Genomic DNA, 14830 nt, shown 5'->3' on the forward strand with positions numbered 1-14830 from the left:
GCCACTTGTAAAAAGTCGGTCAATAGTGAAAGTTGACTTCACTTATGTCATATTGTGCGTTTTCTTAAAACCTTTGATGAGTTATTTCCACAATTTATGATGACATCGCAGTCAAAATATAGGTCAAATGAGAATATAGTGGCACAAATGTTAAACCAATGGCATATTCTGGACCTTTTTCAGAACCGGGCCTGAAATGTGACTTTAAGCTGAACACTAGTGTCTTGAAGAATATCTAGTCTAATATTATGTGCTGTCATCATGATGAAGAGAAAATATTCTTATAGTTATTAGAGATGAGTTATTAACACTATTATGATTAGAGATGTGTGTTTCCTTCTCTGTTAGATGCATCAACTGTATATTAAAGATCCTAAATCCTTTTCAAAGCATGGCTCTTAATGAACCTTCATCATATAGGGCACCAAAAGCTCCTCTGCTACAGAAGAACCCAAATTAAACCACTTTGAATCATTTGTCCTAAACGTGAAACTCTTTCTGTGTGTTCCTGGAGAAGCGCGTCTGCTCAGTGTAAATGTGCATGTATTAAGTGGGCGAGTGCATACGTTTATGCGCTAGCGTCCCAGAAAGGCATGCATGGAAAGAAGATACAGGACGTGTGAGGAACCCGGTGGCCCTCAGCGAAGTGACCAAGTGGCAACATCTCCAAACTTGTCAGCACAAGCGGGTCGACAATGTAGTCCTGCCCTCTGAACCACATCACAAGATCCACAAGGACGAGGCTGTTTTTCCTCCACATCACGCTGTCAGGATTCTGCAGTCATGGCTGATTCTCTGCTGCTCCTGCTGCTGCTGCTGCTGGCGGCCGAGGCTCAAGCGGGCCCAATACCGAGCCCTGGGGAACGCCAGGATAATGTGGACATGCAGCAGGTTCTGGGTCAGTTCCTGCACATGCTGAATTTGACAGAGCAAGGGCCACGCTCAAGAGCTCGCAATGAAGCACCAGAGTACATGATGGAGCTCTATAAGAAGTTCTCCAGCGATCGTAGCGCCGCTCCGGCAGCTAACATCATCAGGAGCTTCAGAAACCAAGGTAATCTGATGCCGTTAGCTTCAATCAGTCTGAGTTAGATTGATTGACTTATATTAATGTGAAAATTACCTAATTATTCATGTGGTTTTAAACCATCATGAGTTTTTTTCTCCTGTTGAACACAAAAGAAGATATTTTGAAGAATGTTGGTTTGTTGCTGGCACAAATTGACTTCCATAGTAGGAAAAAAAAAATACTATGGAAGTCAAGCTACTGGTGTTTTCCAATAAAATAAAGAGACTCAAATAGGTTTTGAACTAGTGAAGGGTGAGGAAATGATGACAGGTTGTTCATTTTTGGGTGCACAGTGTCTTTAAAGTTAAATATTTTTAATGTTTTATTAGTTATAAAATGCTATACTTATATTTAAAGCGATAGTTCACCCCAAAAATGAAATTGTACTCACTATTTACTGTCTATCAAGTGGTTTTAAGATCTTTATGAGTTTCTTTCTTCTGTTGAATACAAAGAGAAGATATTTTGAAGAATGTTGGTTGGTTGCTGGCACAAATTGATTGCCATAGTAGGAAAAAAAAAATACTATGGAAGTCAAGCTACTGGTGTTTTCCAATAAAATAAAGAGACTCAAATAGGTTTTGAACTAGTGAAGGGTGAGGAAATGATGACAGGTTGTTCATTTTTGGGTGGGGAAAAATTACTATGTAAGTCAACAGCATTTTTCTCAACAGAAGAAGAAACCTAAATAGGTTTTAAACATGTGAAGAGTAAGTAAATAATGGCAGAATTTATAAAGTTAGCTATTTTTTTTTTTACATATTTATATAAATATTAACGGTAACACTTTATAATAACTACACACAATAAATCATTTATTAAGCATAAGCAAATAGTGAATTCATTATCCGTTAAGCATTAACTCTACATTAATAAATGTTAGTAAGCAGTTTATAACTGCAGCTACAAATGCTCTATTCTTGACTTATAACTATATTTAAAATGTGCTTAATAATTGTATTTGCATACTTGGTAAATTATTTATTTTTCATTACTAAATTAAGTATCACATTATTTACAAAGCATTTGTATTTAAGAGTAGTTGAGGGTTTTTAGGATCATTCAGAATTAGTTAGTAAATGATTAATAAACTATTCAAATTAACGTTTAAATGTCTTATTATTCAGGCGTATACTAATAGTCAACTAATATGTTAATAAATGCTTTATTAACTCAACTTCATGCAGTTTTGTGACCTAATCTAATGTTAGGACTATTCATGCTTTATAAATCCTTTATAAATGACAAATAAAGGCTCAGAATCAAATGAACTATAATCTTTGCAATCTTTTCTAAAATGTAAAATTACTGTAAAGTTTAAACATTGCTAAATAACAGGAGAGTCAAAATACAACAAAACTGGATAAAACAACAATATAATAGTTAAACAATGTATTAAAATGTAATCTTTAAACTCTACAGTGATTTTATTTTAGATCAGGGTGCAAAGATTTATTTTTTATTTGAAGTGCAGTTTCATTTGTGTATCTTTAATTGAATAGGAATGAATAATGTCTTTTTTCCTGTTCAGAATTTAACTGAGCCTTTATTTGCCATTTATAAAGGATTTATAAAGCATGAATAGTCCTCACTTTAGATTAGGTCACAAAACTAGGTGAAGTTGAGTTAATAAAGCATTTATTAACATACATAGTAACCATTAATATATGTCTGAATAATAAGACATATAAACGTTAATTTCAATAGTTTATTAATCGTTTACTAACTCATTCTGAATGATCCTAAAACCCCTCAACTACTCTTAAATACAAATGTTTTGTAAATAATGCGATACTTAATTTAGTAATGAAAAATAAATCATTAACAAAGTATGAAAATACAATTATTAAGCACATTTTAAATATAGTTATAAGTCAAGAATAGAGCATTTGTAGCTGCAGTTATAAACTGCTTACTAACGTTTATTAATGTAGAGTTAATGCTTAACGGATAATGAATTCACTATTTACTTATGCTTAATAAATGATTTATAGTGTGTAGTTATTATACAGTGTTACCATATTAACTACTATACTCACATTTAAAGCGATAGTTCACACCAAAAATGAGAATACACTCATTATTTACGTTTTTTTTTTTTCTGGTGCATGTGATCACAGAGCACTCGTCTGGCAGTGTGCTGAGCAGCGGTGTGCGGACGCAGCGTCTCCAGTTCAACATCTCCATCCCGCAGCAGGAGATGGTGGTCAGCGCAGAACTGCGCATTCACATGTTTCTCCACAGAAAATCGCACACCGCAGACGCCTGGACGGTCCGCATATTCGACACACAGCGATCAGACACACGCTACAGAGAGCCGCTGGCCTCAAAACACATCCATCGCAAGGACATCAGCTGGGAAGTGTTTGACATGACCAACGCCATCCGAAACTGGAGAAAAGTCGGCATCGAGACCCCAAACCTGGAGGTGTGTATCCAAAAGGCGTTCAGGAATACGAATGACTGGAGATATGTCGGCCTGGACATTGATAGAGATCCTGATGGAAAACACGAACCTGTAATGATCGTATTCTCCAATGATCAGACTGAAGATCAGATCGGGGATGGAAATAAGGATCAGAAAGAGACGCAGATGCACTCGAATATTATACATGAGGACGGTGGTGAAGATCCTCAGATGATCAGTGATGAGAGACAGTGGACGGATGGAAATAAGGATCAGAAAGAGACACAGATGCAATCGAATATTATTTACGAGGACGGTGCGAGAGTTCGGCGCAGCGCTAAAGTGGAGGACTGCAGAATAGCGGAGATGTACGTGGATTTTAAGGATATCGGCTGGGATTCGTTCATCTTGGCTCCGTCTGGATATCAGGCGTTCACTTGTCGCGGCGTCTGCAGCTATCCTCTGACTCAAAAAGTGACGCCGACTAAACACGCCATCGTCCAGACGCTGCTCAATCTGAAGAGTCCCCAACGGGCCGCTCAAACCTGCTGCGTTCCCACTGAGCTGAAGCCCATCTCACTGCTGTACGAGAACGAGAACGGCGTCGTGGTTTTAGATAACAAATACGGAGGCATGGTGGTGAAGGAATGTGGATGCAGATAGAGGAACTGATCAAACAAATGAAGAAATCTCTGAAAGAGACATGCAAATAAAGTGAAGTGAATCATTTTTAATTCAATTCAATTCAGTTAGCAAACAACAGAACAGATCCTAAATGTGAATTAGGTTTCCATTATTGTTACGCTGGGTTCAGAGCACTGTCACTTGCTCTAGTTTACTCACAGGATGTTTTTCCCTTCATGCAATGTTTTTGAGTTTGATTACTTGAACTTGTCGATTATTTGAACTTGAGTCTTCAGAAGACAAAGAAGTGACTCAAGAGCTGGCTTTCTGAATAAAGCGAAGTGAATCTTTCTTTTAAAAAACAGAACAAATCCTAAATGTGAGTTAGTTTGTCCTTTATTCTTATGCTGAGTTCACATGGATCACTTGCCCTAGTTTACTCACAGGATGTTTTTCCATCACGCATTCACGGCAGCCACCATGTTAGCCCTGTGTGTGTTCATCGGAGGTTAAAATGTTCTTTCATTTTTTCTTTGTCGTTGATGAAGAAAAAAACTGGGGAAATAATTCATCTTTATCAGATATCTGTCCTGAAAGTGTATGTAAATCAGTGCGATTTTAATTATATCATGTCTATTTGCATATTTAAACATGACATTTATTATAATGTTTGCAGTTATTACTTGTAATGACAAATCAGCTAGGAGATACGGTCATTCTGATGATATAAATCTTTAACTCTGTTCACCTGGAGTAGAAATTGAGCCTCCAAAGGGTCATCTTCAGAGTTATGCAGAACAAAATGCTAAAACTGAGCAGTTCTGCTTCTTTATTCAGCGGATGTTGAGGATTCCTCATGACACTACTGAAGCACCTTCATTCGTTTGTTTGTCAGAGCTCATTCTGCATGATGATGGTCAGATAATGCTGAAGGCTCAGCTGGCGCTGATGGCCAGATGCCGTGCGAGCCTCAGCCACGTTCTCTTCCACACAGCATGATAAGAAGGTGTGAAAAAGCGAGAAGTGTAAGAGCCCTCACTCAAGAAGAGCCCTCGTTACAAGTGGACAAGAGAGCCGTCAGATTCCTGAGCGCCAACAGCAACAGTCTCCAACCATACTGCGCTTCCGCCTGCCATCTGAAGAGGAACACTCTGGAATAAACCTGACACGACTTTACTAATCCATTCTTCACTGTCATACTCACAACTCTGCAATATTTTGAAATATATTACGGCTATATAACATAGTTATATACCATCAGAGCAGCAACGTTTCTCCAATCTTCTATTGTCCAGTTTTGGTGAGTCTGTGTGAATTGTAGCCTCAGTTTCCTGTTCTTAGCTGACAGGAGCGGCACCCGGTGTGCTCTTCTGCTGCTGTAGCCCATCCGCCTCAAGGTTGGCCGTGTTGTGTGTTCAGAGATGCTCTTCTGCAGAGCTCGGTTGTATCGAGTGCTTATTTGAGTTACTGTTGCCTTTCTATCAGCTGGAACCAGTCTGGCCATTCTCCTCTGACCTCTGGCCTCATCAACAAGGCATTTACGCCCACAGAACTGCCGCTCACTGGATATTTCCTCTGTGTCGGAGCATTCTCTGTAAACCCTAGAGATGGTTGTGCGTGAAAATCCCAGTAAATCAGCAGTTTCTGAAATACGCAGAGCAGCCCGTCTGACAGCAACAACCATGCCACGATCAGAGTCACTTGAATAAATAAAAATAGAAATTTGCGTTAGCAAGTAGTAGGACAGGTGTACCTTATAAAGTGGCCGGTGAGTGTATATATATATATATATCACCAAATGTAAACGTATATGTCAAATACTGTATGTAGTCTGCATATTTTGCCACATACCAGATTTCTATGTGACCCAACATTGGGTTAAAACAACCCAGGATTTTTACTGTTTTCATGAAGTGATTCAATAAAATAGCCACAAGTTCCTCAGAGAACATTCTTTTGCTTCCTTCCTTCCTTCCTTCCTTCCTTCCTTCCTTCCTTCCTTCCTTCCTTCCTTTTTCCTTTTTCCTTCCTTCCTTCCTTCCTTCCTTTCTTTCTTTCTTTCTTTCTTACTTCCTTTTTCCTTCTTCCTTCCTTCCTTCCTTCCTTTCTTTCTTTCTTTCTTTCTTTCTTTCTTTCTTTCTTTCTTTCTTTCTTTCTTACTTCCTTTTTCCTTCCTTCCTTCCTTCCTTCCTTCCTTTCTTTCTTTCTTTCTTTCTTTCTTTCTTTCTTACTTCCTTTTTCCTCCTTCCTTCCTTTTTCCTTCCTTCCTTCCTTCCTTCCTTCCTTCCTTCCTTCCTTTCTTTCTTTCTTTTTTTTCTTTTTATTCTTTCTTTCTTCCTTCCTTCCTTCCTTCCTTCCTTTTTCCTTTTTCCTTCCTTCCTTCCTTCCTTCCTTCCTTTCTTTCTTTCTTTCTTTCTTTCTTTCTTACTTCCTTTTTCCTTCTTCCTTCCTTCCTTTTTCCTTCCTTCCTTCCTTCCTTCCTTCCTTCCTTCCTTTCTTTCTTTCTTTCTTTCTTTCTTTCTTTCTTACTTCCTTTTTCCTTCTTCCTTCCTTTTTCCTTCCTTCCTTCCTTCCTTCCTTCCTTTCTTTCTTTCTTTTTTTTCTTTTTATTCTTTCTTTCTTCCTTCCTTCCTTTTTCCTTCCTTCCTTCCTTCCTTCCTTCCTTCCTTCCTTCCTTTCTTTCTTCATTCCTTTCTTTCTTTCTTTCTTTCTTTCTTTATTTCTTTCTTCCTTTTTCCTTCTTTGTTCCTTCCTTTTTCCTTCTTCCTTCCTTCCTTCCTTCCTTTCTTTCTTCCTTTATTCCTTCCTTCCTTCCTTTTTCCTTCATTTTTCCTTCTTCATTCCTTCCTTCCTTCCCTCCTTTCTTTCTTTCTTTCTTTCTTTCTTTCTTTCTTTCTTTCTTCCTTCCTTCATTCCTTCCTTTCTTCCTTTTTCCTTCCTTCCTTCCTTCCTTCCTTCCTTCTTTCTTTCTTTCTTTCTTTCTTTCTTTCTTTCTTTCTTTCTTCCTTCCTTCCTCCCTTCCTTTCTTTCTTTCTTTCTTTCTTTCTTTCTTTCTTTCTTCCTTTTTCCTTCTTCTTTCCTTCCTTTTTCCTTTTTCCTTCCTTCCTTCCTTCCTTCCTTCCTTCCTTCCTTTCTTTCTTTCTTTCTTTCTTTCTTTCTTTCTTTCTTTCTTTCTTTCTTTCTTTCTTTCTTTCATCAAAACAACATTTTCTACACTGGAAAAGTTGATGTAATTATTACAATCACACAAAATTACGGGAAACCAGCTTGTAATGCTGAAGTAAATCTGAAATTTTGATGATGAAAAAAATCTATTCATGGTTTTTGCCTTGTACCATGAAGACTTGTAGTCTTTACTTAGGCAAATGTAGATTTTAGAGGTTTGTAAAGAAACTTAACTCAACAGATGATGCTCAGATTTTTTGCTTTAGTATGATCTTAAAAATGCAGACTGTGGTGCAAATAAGCGTGTAACTTCTCACTCCTGCAAGCGTTTCCTGGTGTGGCCATGAAATCCCACATGCTGGAAGGCTTCGGTTTAGATTTGACGTCTTATCAGAAGCACTAAGTGTTTCAATGTACAGACCTTTAGGATGGAGATAAGAGGCGTATCGGGAAGCCAAACACAACAGAACTGATATACAGTGCACACAACACAACCACAGCTCGGAAAAACACACTGTATGCAGATATGAAAATCAACATCAGGAGTTATACATGCAGCTGAAGAAGATTATTATACGCCACTTTTCACTATAATCACAAATATACAGTTAAGGGCGAAATTATTAGCCCTCTTCTGCAAAATGTATTATTTATTTCTCAAATGATGTTGAACAGATTCAGGAAATGTTCACAGTGTGTCTGATAATATTTGTTCTTCTGGAGAAAGTCTTATTTGTTTTATTTGGTGTAAAATTAAAGCAGTTTTTAATTGTTTTAAAGCCATTTTAAGGTCAATATTATTAGCCCCCTTCAGCAATATTAGTGTCGGATTGTCTCCAGAACAAACCACTGTTATACAATGACTTGCCTAATTACCCTAACTTTACCCTAATTACCCTAGTGAAGCCTTTACATGTCACTTTAAGCTGAACACTAGTGTTTTGAAGAATATCTAGTCTAATATTATGTGCTGTCATCATGACAAAGAGAAAATAAATCAGAAATGAGTTATATACATTTATACAACAGTTCTGTATGGTTCTCGATTCTGATTGGCTGATAGCCGTGTGATAATCTGCAATAACAGCACTTGCAGCCTCTTCACCAGTGTGTATTACTCCGCCCACATAGTGCCAGAGGACTAAACTCACTTCAGTTTGGCAGATATTGCAGCTGTTGGACAACAGAATGTATATTTGAGGCTTTTTTAGATTAGAGTATGCAGTGCAACTATGCAGTCTATTGATAAGGATTGCACCTATTTTAAATATGTATTATTTCAGAGTGCGCTGGCGGCCATCAGTCTGTCATACTGAGCAGAGCAAAGAGGGTTGATGTTCCACCACAAGATGGCGACAGAGACCTCATAATAAGTTCTTAGGGGAGAAAAACTCAGTGTAATTTCTGACTAGGGCTGATCAAATCACTATTGAACAGGTAAGTGACACTCTAAAGGCTGATTTATACTTCTGCGTCAAACGCCGGCGTATGCTACGGTGCTGACGCATAGCCCTTCGCCGTTGCCGTCGGCGTCGCTGACGTGCACCTCTCAAAAATTGTAACTACACGTCGCAACGACGCGTAGCGCAAGCTCTGTGATTGGTTGGCTTGGTAGCCCTTACGAGTCTGGGCGGGACTGAGAGCCGTGCGAATGGCGCGAGCTTGGACGCGAGCCCAATGGAGCGATTGTTTACAAGTGTGGAGTCCCGTGAAGGAGCTCCTCATGGAAAGTTTTGTTTTGTGTTTTCCTCATAGTTAAAGTTGTTGCACGTCCGAGGGTTCCTGCCTCAAAATGAGCGAGTTTGAGCCACTTGTACATCCCGGAAGTGTTTAGGAAAAGCAAAACAGCAGCGAAGAAACTCGACACAGAGAAACATTAACACCTCACTGCCAACTAGCGTTTCGGAAGTGTTAATGCAGACCAACAGAGACAGCGCGCAGAAGTATAAATGCACAGCTACGCGCGTTGCATGCGCCATGGGTCACGCCGGTCACTTGACGCAGAAGTATAAACCAGGCTTAAGTCGATCTTTCTCTTTTACCACAGTAATCTGCTAGTGTTTGCTTTGTTTGGCTTTTTTAGGGTTAATTATTGTGATTGCAACAGGGAAATACTAAGAAATCTCTGTAGACTGATGGCATTTCATGCTGTTCAGCCTTATAATCTTAAAATGTGAGCAAAATCAGCTGTTTTGTCTTCACTTTGGACATTACACTAGAGAATCATTCAAACACCTGCTGTAAAGGGATGTTTGTGAATGAGCAGCAGTTTCTGCTGTTCTGACGTCAGCTGCAGATGAGAATGAACGGCGGAAGAAAGTAGTTCCTCATTCAAAAGGATTTTTGAGACTCTCTGTGTTTGATTTTCTTATTTATATACAAGATTATGCTGTGGAACTGTTGTATAAACACAATATCACACTCGTAGCAGTGCAATATGGCTGTATATCGTCACTGGTGGGACACTAAGGCACTCGGGCCATGGCCTCGAGCCAACACACGACTCCCATGAGTGCTAATATACAGCCATACCACACTTCTACTTGTGTGATACTGGTCATATATACACATATGTACACAAGTTGATGCAACAAATACATTATTTATTATTCTCATATATTTAATATGCTTAAAAACTGCTTTATTAACCTTCATCAGCAGAAAGAATCAGAAGAGCTTTTTCGAGGAGCACGTTGAGGACCGATAACTGACCCGCATCTTACCTCACTGGTAAAGAACAGCTTCATTTATTTGGCTCAGGTGGAAGCGTGATATTGGTGGTCAAACTGCAGAAAGACTCAGTAAAGCTGCTGCTGAAGTGTGAAGATTTTGCTTGAGTGTTCTGAGTCTAATCTACAGAAACATGAATGCAGACGTTTATCGGAAGATCTGTCAGCAACATCAGCTTCTGTTCATCACACCCACACAGCGATCTTCATCAGGACAATCAACTCTGAACACAGAACAACAGCTGAAGCTGAAAACACTGAAATAATGACATGGCAGCCCAGAGTCCTGACCTAAACCTGAATGAAAATCTCTGGAAAACCTTTAGGACAACGAAAATTAGTACTGTGAAGATCAAGATCACAGCAGAGTGAGAGACTGATAACCCTACTGAAAAAAACAGCTTAAACCACCCTAGGCTGGTTGGCTGGTTTTAGCTGGTCGACCAGGCTGGTTTTAGAGGGGTTTTGGCCACTTCCAGGCTGGTTTCCAGCCATTTCCAGCCTAGTCTTAGCTGGTCAGGCTGGGAGATGACCAGCTAAAACCAGCTTGACCAGCCTAGCCAAGATGGGAGCCCAGCCAAAACCAGCTATGTCCAGCTAAAACCAGGCTGGAAATGGCTGGAAACCAGCCTGGAAATGGCCAAAACCCCTCTAAAGCCAGGCTGGTCAACCAGCTAAAATGAGCCAACCAGCCTTGGCTGGTTTAAGCTGTATTTTTCAGCAGGGAATATAAAGACTAGATGTCCTGTGCTGTGAGAGACTTGTCAGAGACTACTGATGATGACCTGCGAGAGACTAGTGATACTAGCGCCATTGTTTCTTTCTTCACACTTGAGTTATTACTGTTCTCTAACCATTGTTACCTTTATTTCCCACAAAATAGAAGTCTTTTTGTTGAACTGCCTTGTTCCAAACATTTGAACACTAGTGTTGTAATAAATGTAATACATTTTTTTCAGTTAGTAGTCTTATCATAATATTTTGGGGGGTTGTAGCGTCTAAAAGATTTAAACCCCTGGTTTAAATGACTTAAACCACTATTATTTTCACTCATTAACAGTTTTACAGAACACGATATGCTCAAAGAGCATTTAAAATTGCTTTCTGAGAATGATCCAGAAGTGTTGACTAGGATTGTGCCTGATCAGCTGTATAGTTAGTGTGCTCCGTGTGTTTTGAGCCACAGACAGAATCTGTTCAATGCGCATGCGCTGTTCGCCATATTGCGCAGCTGGGTGTGAGATGGTGCGTCGAGAACATCTCGCCTACATTGTTTATTTCCGTCGCATACAGTGATTGTTTTATTTACTGGTATATTTGATTGTAATACCGGATCGCAGCCTGCCAAAGTTATCGCTCAAATGAAGAGCTCGCACGGTCGCTTCAACTCGTTTTAGAGACCAGATGAGCCCATTGGTGCTGCTGAAGTGTGTATCCGCTAACAAGATTCACAAGAAACCTCTCAGAACTGGACTGATAGAGACTCACTCATTCACAGTACACAGAACAGGTAAGTTATTGTGACACGCTTTCATATTTAAACGTGTTTTATTCGTCTTTTTCATCAGTTGTGTTTAGTACTGTAAGCCGCCAACGTGTAAGTTAGCCGCTCATGCTAACCCTCAGATCTGCTGTTGTTTACATTCAGTCGAGCGCGATTATAAATCACATTCAGGAGTTTATTCCGCTTCTCCAGCTCTGTGGCTCTCTGCAGCAGGTCTGAAATCAGCTGTGTGCGGGATTACCGTGCTGTGAGACGCCATATCCTATTAAACTCTTAGTAAATCACCTGTTTGTGCTGTCAGTCCATCGACCACACTCACTTTATTGAGGTGAAGTTGGTTTAATATTCGCACATTCGTTCATTTAACTGTCTTTATATTGTTTACCAAGCTAATTTGAAAATCCAGTCACAATTAGCATGCATGGCTTTAAAACAACCTCAACACTATCTAACTGACTGTAAACATGGTTGTATTTTGATAGTCTTTGGCTCTGACATGATTTCCTATTTTAGAATTTGCAAAGAATATTTTTCTGAAATAATATTATTAAGCAGAATGTCTGAATATCCAAATATAAAACCAACTTTACCTCTATTTACATACTGATTTTATTGCCCTGCACTAATAGAACTTTTAGTTAGAACAAACACTAATACAACAATCAGAATATAATTGAAATACTCTTTACAAGTTTAAATAGTTGATTATTATTTACAGGTTTTTGAAGTGACCACAATGTCAGTGTAACGGATCACAAATCTTATGCTTCAGATCGCACTCTGGTTTCTGACTCACAGATCATACAAAAAAGGAGAGGAGACAAATCTTATTTGCTTTCCGTTTATTACTAAAACAGCACTGCAAGACACTTGGTTTTAACAAAGGTAACTTTGAACCTGTGTTTTTGATCACAAATAAAATGAAGAAATAATCAGCTGAATAAAAGTTCAATATTCAACATGTGAAACATGATCTTTGCTACGTTTTCTGATGTTGCTGAATGTAGAAATGGTTATAATCTTATCAGTTTGTATATGTGAACTATAAACTGTTCTTTCAGTACTTCTATGATATTTAATTATTTGTAACTAACTGTAAGTGTAAGGGTGGCACGGTGGCTCAATGGTTAGCACTGTGGCCTCACAGCAAGAAGGTAAATAGTTCAAGTCCCGGCTGGGTCAGTTGGTGTTTCTGTGTGGAGTTTGCATGTTCTGTCCGTGTTGGCGTGGGTTTCCTCCGGGTGCTCCGGTTTCCCCCCACAGTCCAAAAGCATACACTGTAGGTGAATCAAATGAACTTAATTGGCCGTAGTGAATGAATGAATGAATGAATGAATGTGTGTGTGTGTGTGTGTGTGTGTGTGTGTGAAGGAGTATATATGAGTGTTTTCCTGTATTGGGTTGTAGCTGGAAGGGCATCTACTGCATAAAAACATACGCTGGAATAGTTGGCGGTTCATTCCGCTGTGGCGACCTCTGAAATAGAGACTAAGCTAAAGGAAAATGAATGAAAGTGTAAACGCTGAATCGATGTTGGTCCAAATTTGACTCCAGCACATCTAAGGATTTATAAAGATATGCAGACCATCATCATCGTCATCATCATCATTTATAATTTATAATGCTGTGTGGTGTTGATTTGAATGCCAGGGCTGAAGATCTCTCTGCAATTAGTACACATTTAAGACTAATCTACAAGTAAAACAAAAATGATATTAATCCTCAGGCCACGTGCATCCTGAATTGTGGTTTGTGTTGTGATCCAATACACCCCTAATATCAACAATATGACGATACACTGAATTATGAACATCAGCATGATCTTGTCTTATGCAGAATGATTGACTGTTGTAATCCTCCTGCAGTGCTGGTGTGAATGGACTCTTCGCTGTCCTGCTGAAGCGAGTTTGATCCGCACACAGGAGTGAAACGCAGCGCAGGATGTCCATCACAAACACTCCCACCAGTAATGACGCGTGCCTGAGCATCGTGCACAGTCTGATGTGCCACCGGCAGGGCGGCGAGAGCGAGACCTTCGCCAAACGCGCCATCGAGAGCCTGGTGAAGAAGCTAAAGGAGAAGAAAGATGAGCTGGATTCTCTGATCACCGCTATCACCACTAACGGAGCGCATCCCAGCAAATGTGTGACCATACAGAGAACGCTGGACGGACGGCTGCAGGTACACACACATGTTGGCAGTGTTAGGGGTCTACTTTTATCTTTGTAAATTATGTTATGAATATTTATTACCAATGTTGCAAAGAATGTAGACAATGTTGCTGATATGGCGTTAAAACATGAATGAATAAATAACTTCAAATGGCATCTGAATATTTATTTATTTATTTGAACTTTTTATTAGCATCTGAATCTTTATTTATCTGAATATTTTAATGGAATCTAAATATTTATTTATTTATCTGAATATTTTATTGGTTTCTGAATATTTATTTATCTGAATATTTTAATGACATCTGAATATTTATTATCACAATATTTTATTAGCATCTGAATATTTACTTATCTGAATATTTAATGATGTCTGAATATTTATTTATTTAATTGAATATTTTAATGATGTCTGAATATTTATTTATCTGAATATTTTAATGATGCCTGAATATTTATTTATTTATTTAATTAAATATTATAATGATATCTAAATATGTATCTGAATATTTTAATGATGTCTGAATATTTATTTATTTAATTAAATATGTTAATGATGTCTAAATATTTATTTATCTTAATATTTTAATGGCATCGGAATATTTATTTATTTATCTGAATATTTTATTAGCATCTGAATATTTACTTATCTGAATATTTTTATGATGTCTGAATATTTATTTATTTAATTGAATATTTTAATGATGTCTGAATATTTATTTATTTAATTGAATATTTTAATGATGTTTGAATGTTTATGTATCTGCATATATTAATGATATCTGAATATTTATTTATTTAATTGAATATTTTAATGATGTCTAAATATTTGTTTATCAGAATATTTTATTAGCATCTGAATATTTGTTTGTCTGAATATTTAACTGATATCTGAATATTTATTTATTTATTTGAATATTGTACTGGCATCTGAATATATATTTATTTATCTGAATATTGTAATGGCATCTGAATATGTATTTATCTGAATATTTTACTGATATCTGAATATTTATTTATTTATCTGGATGGTTTATTAGCTTCTCGCTTTGTATTTATCCGAATACTTTATAAGCATCTGAATGTGTATTTATCAGAATATTTTATTAGCCTTTCCGTATGTATTTATCTGAATATTTTATTAGCATCTGAATATGTATT

General features: G+C 37.9%; 2 protein-coding genes and 1 long non-coding RNA gene across 16 annotated transcripts in view; 2 read left to right on the forward strand and 1 right to left on the reverse strand.

Annotated features, from left to right (window-relative positions):
* Positions 1 to 590: 590 nt before the first annotated feature.
* bmp10l (bone morphogenetic protein 10, like) lies at positions 591 to 4206 on the forward strand. The gene is given in 4 exon segments (XM_087269933.1): positions 591 to 642; positions 644 to 812; positions 815 to 1054; positions 3190 to 4206. Coding segments are annotated over 4 exon segments (1404 nt in total). The 5' UTR covers positions 591 to 597; the 3' UTR covers positions 4140 to 4206.
* Positions 4120 to 10882, reverse strand: LOC141376281 (uncharacterized). Its single transcript, XR_015500675.1, has 4 exons — positions 10732 to 10882; positions 9989 to 10496; positions 7583 to 7686; positions 4120 to 5800 (listed from the first exon to the last, which is right to left on the reverse strand). It is a non-coding gene; the product is annotated as an uncharacterized LOC141376281 (long non-coding RNA).
* Positions 10883 to 11178: 296 nt separating this feature from the next.
* The window catches only part of smad4a (SMAD family member 4a), a 19197-nt gene continuing 15545 nt past the window's right edge, over positions 11179 to 14830 (forward strand). For 13 of the 14 annotated variants that reach the window (XR_015500447.1, XR_015500448.1, XR_015500449.1 and 10 more), the window contains exons 1-2: positions 11208 to 11504; positions 13364 to 13679. Coding sequence is in view for 2 of the 14 variants with exons in the window: in XM_087269558.1 (XP_087125684.1) it covers positions 13440 to 13679 (240 nt within the window). In the remaining 12 variants the exon portion in view is untranslated. Of the gene's footprint in view, positions 11505 to 13363; positions 13680 to 14830 lie in introns of all 14 variants that reach the window. The other variant, NM_001122700.2, reaches the window with a different exon arrangement.

Source organism: Danio rerio, chromosome 10 (assembly GCF_052040795.2).
Source record: "Danio rerio strain M-AB ecotype USA chromosome 10, GRCz13ab, whole genome shotgun sequence".
Classification (NCBI taxonomy): Eukaryota; Metazoa; Chordata; class Actinopteri; order Cypriniformes; family Danionidae; genus Danio; species Danio rerio.